This window comes from Wasmannia auropunctata, unplaced genomic scaffold, assembly GCF_000956235.1.
Source record: "Wasmannia auropunctata unplaced genomic scaffold, wasmannia.A_1.0 LD316499.1, whole genome shotgun sequence".
Classification (NCBI taxonomy): Eukaryota; Metazoa; Arthropoda; class Insecta; order Hymenoptera; family Formicidae; genus Wasmannia; species Wasmannia auropunctata.
Window position 1 is genome coordinate 28,470 of NW_012046391.1, and position 4,298 is coordinate 32,767.

At 30.1% G+C, this 4,298-nt stretch overlaps 1 protein-coding gene across 1 annotated transcript in view; it reads right to left on the bottom strand.

Annotated features, from left to right (window-relative positions):
- The window catches only part of LOC105460742 (dynein heavy chain 12, axonemal-like), a 23,558-nt gene that overhangs the window by 14,770 nt on the left and 4,490 nt on the right, over positions 1 to 4,298 (bottom strand). The window contains exons 3-5 of the mRNA XM_011707241.1: positions 3,189 to 3,655; positions 2,728 to 2,885; positions 2,392 to 2,638 (exon numbers count right to left, since the gene is read on the bottom strand). Coding sequence (XP_011705543.1) covers positions 2,392 to 2,638; positions 2,728 to 2,885; positions 3,189 to 3,655 — 872 coding nt within the window. The remainder of the gene's footprint in view (positions 1 to 2,391; positions 2,639 to 2,727; positions 2,886 to 3,188; positions 3,656 to 4,298) is intronic.

Genomic DNA, 4,298 nt, shown 5'->3' on the forward strand with positions numbered 1-4,298 from the left:
CAAAAATGAAAATAAGAGAAACAATCTCCAATGATCATGGCCTTGACATATATTGTCAAGCTCATGATCCTGAACAACATTCAAAAGGTTTCAGCCATTGTTCGGATACCTTAGATAATGCTAATGCCGGTGGTACTGTAACTTTCTTTATAACTCGAGATTTATTTAACCAAAAAACATTTTACCTATATGTTTTGGAAAGCTCTCAAAATAAGCTACAAAAATAAGCAACGAAAAATGGGGAGTTTCATTTAAAAAATTCAAAGCGACCTTGTCCTGACCTTGACAACGCCACTCAGGGTCAAACCAATGTTATCATCTTATGTCCCCCTCGAAACCCTACAACTTTTATCTGAAACATTTTTTCTCAAACCTCGCATTTCCAAATATTTGACTGTTAAATATAAAATGAGACACCCTGTATATATAAAGTGAGGGATAAAAGTTCCGGAACGGCTAATTATTTTGGAAAGTATTGGTTTAATGTTTCAAACAAAAGTTGTAAAGCTAAAAAATCTATTAGTTGGTCATTTTTGTTTGACCTTTGGATAACCTTGAGAAGCGTGATCAAAGTTAACATATAAATCTTAAATGGAAACCCTTATTTTTTTATTGCACATTCTTGTAGCTGACGTCAAGAACTTTTCAAAACACTATGATAAAGTTATTTTTCATCAAGTACCTTTTGAGTTATAAGATTTGAAAATTATAATACCGCTGACATTTGGAATAAAAAAATGTTACGGGAACAACAAACTCTGAGGTTAACTCCTTATTTTTGCTGTGATATATCCACACACATTCATGTACAAAGTGTGAATTTGACTAGATAATCTTCATGTGATACACCTTGGATAATGCTAATATCAGCGATATTGTGGCTGCGTTCCATTTTAACACTTATACGCTGTGAGTATGATTTATTCTTGTTCAACATTTGATAAACAACAAGGATAAAATGATTCCGTGAATGTTGTAAGTGTCAAAAGCATGATTACAGAACGCAAAGTTACAGGTTGTAACTTTCAAATCTTATAATTCAAAAAGTACGTAATGAAAAAACTTTATCATCGTGTTTTGAAAAGCTCTTGTCAGCTACAAGAATTGTGTACCGAAAAATAGGGATTTTTATTTAAAATTTTTATGTTGATCTTAACCGCGCTTTTCAAGGTTTGTCTAACCTCAAATAAATATCACCAGCTAATAGATTTTCTCAAAATACCATTGGCCCTTTTCAGGGCCAATAAAACAAATTCAAACATATACACACATATACACCTACACACACATTTTAAATATATAAAACACACTTGTACATAAAACACACATAAAATCGCTTGTAAATAATACGAATAAATTAGCTATTGAATCTCTACACGGAGTGTAAAATTCTATTAATAAGAACCATCACTGCGTCGAAAATTCATATTCTCCAAGAACACGCGTGGAGGAATTGCGTATCAATCTCTGCGAAATCACGAAGTGAACTGCGACATTAAAAATACTAATCGAGAAGACACGCAGCGTTGAGCCGGAGCAACTCGCTTTTCACTCATATCGCAGGATTACGCTCAAGCGTCTCCATAATAAGATATTTACGTTATAAGTACCTTATAATACTTTGAAAAATTTATTGTGAAAAATACCAGCTAAATTGTGTTTCAAGATCGAAAATTTAATTGGCGTGTATTTTGTAGAATTGGATATGTTTCATACATGTCCAATAAATTCACTTTGAAATATTAAGCACGAAGCTAGAAGCGCTTAACTCATATCGAAAACGTTTTCCTTTTTTTAGTTGTATTTTTGTATATCGGTTTAGTATCATTGTTATATTGCTTTTAGTAATATTAAAACAAAAAATTGCATCTTAAATTATTAAGACTGATCTTGTTTCAGCATTAAAAAAGTAACGGAAAAGTAACGAATCGTTACTTTTTAAGGAACGATAATAATAACAAATTATTTTTAAAAATCAGTAACTATTAACGATAACTAGTTACTTTTTTAACTCGGTAACGAATAACGATAACTACAGTTACTTTTAAAAAGTAACTTTCCATTCTCTGCTTTCTAAAATAGTTATCCGTTCCGGAACTTTTGCCCCTCAATATATATAACGACATGTATAACTCCAAACAGAGAGTTAATTAAAATCAAGTGCAGATAATTAATGATTAATGATAATTAAATTATTTTTTTGAAATTTTGTTCTTTATATTGAATCCAGTATCCTGAATTTTTTATTTTTGATCTGAAGTTCAAATAATGCATTACTAAATTGTCGAGTTATAAAAATCTAGTAATTTTCAAAATAATATTCAGTCGGAGTCGTCAGTTCACAAAGAATTAAAATTAAGATTACATATTGTAAAACACTTTATACAGTACTTTTTTGGTATTGTGTATTCTGGGCCAATATCCACAAATGAGTAGTTCAGATTTGTGATTATATCTGGGTTGAAAAAGTCCTTCAGAATAGTAATAAGACATCTTCTATCTCTTTCATCTGTTACTCTACCTCCATAGTTGCATTCGCCAATAAGATATGTGATAGCATCAAATGGTATTTGTTCGTAATTTTGGACAAACAATTCAAACTGTTGAATAGATATTTGCAAATCAGATTCGTTGAAATCTAGGAAAACAATTTGTGTGAGGAAATGCAAAATTAGTCTTACAATAATATATCAACTTTCTATTAATCCACATTACCGAATTACTAACCATATCTAATATTCCAGCCTTGGGGACCGTAGTTTCGTCGTTCTTGAATTACTGCATGGAAAAAGCATAGAGCATATACTAATCTGGAGTATGTCCTTTTTTTAGTCGGGTCTTTTTCTAGAAATTCCACTTCCTTCATGCCTTCAGCTAAATAAGATCTAACAATAAGTAGCAAAAATATATATTATTTATAATTAACGCCACAATGACTTTTTATTTAGTAGAAGTAGATAATTGTATTATAGATTAAAAAATTGTTTCAAAAAAATTTCGTTATAATCAGAATTTGACACTTCGCGTAATTTCCTTATTAGTTATTTAAATAAAGTAAAAATTTTACAATTTTCTCAAATTATCATAAATACTTTTCTGTAATTTATGGTAATTTGAGAAAACTGTATGGTTCATTGCAATAAATATACTATTGTAATTTTTATAAACGCGAAACTCAAAGCAGTTACCTCATAATGTTATTCTGCAAACCTATTGGTGGTTCTTTCGTCATTTTAACACTATTTTGCAATACACTAACAGGAAATTGATTTGATGGATAGCTAGTCAACCACAGACGAAAGTTGGACATAGTATTTGTATGATCGAGATTTTCACAAATTTTTTCTAAATTAGGCATCCAAGAAATCGCTAAATGACAGTTTTGCAAACAGACCCAGGATCCATCAGCTTGAGCCCGTTCAATCATTTTTTGTGCAATAGGACCTTGACCCTGACCTAAGGAGATCGATTCAAAACGATCAAGATAATTCATGCTTTCCACAAATTTAGTTAATGTAGCCATAGGGTCTGATCCAATGGATAGGATAAATATAAGAGGCATCAGGCAATTTGAATCAGCGTACGAATTAGAAATGTTAAAAGGAGGAGGTACCACAAAAGATAGACCCATTCCAGTTTCCACAAATCGGTGTATCTATTAAATAAATTGTTAGATAATATATTGTTTAACTTTAATAATTTTGTGGTTTTATTTTTTTAAATAAAACAATATAAACAAACAAAAATAACGATAATATGCGTTTTGCTATTTTTAGTATTTATAAAAACTATACTGCTATGCAGTATTTGTGATTATGCAAGCGTGATTTATTCATTAGAGATTCAAATTTTGACAATATATATTCATATGCATGAATTATATTTTATTTGAATAAAAAAAATTGATTTGAATATCATTCCATACTTTTTTTTATAATTAAAAATTATATTTAACTACAGAATGTCATGTAAAGACACAAACTCATTACAAATAAAAGTAAACATTACACATTACTAGAAAAAAAATTATATTTACAAATATTTTGTTCCTTTTTAAATTCTCTCTCATTGTTACGTCGCGATGGGAGCGAGAGCGGGTGGTTGGATCAACAGATTGAGAGACGATTTTCGGCACAAACAGAATTTATTACGATGATTACAAAAAAACATAAAAAGAAAAATTCACGATTTAGGCTCAATAAATTAAATTAAAACAATAGACAATCAAGGGCAAATGAGCCAAAGGCAAGTTATTGGTAGCCAAAAAACAATTATATTTAGATCGGATCCAGACGTTT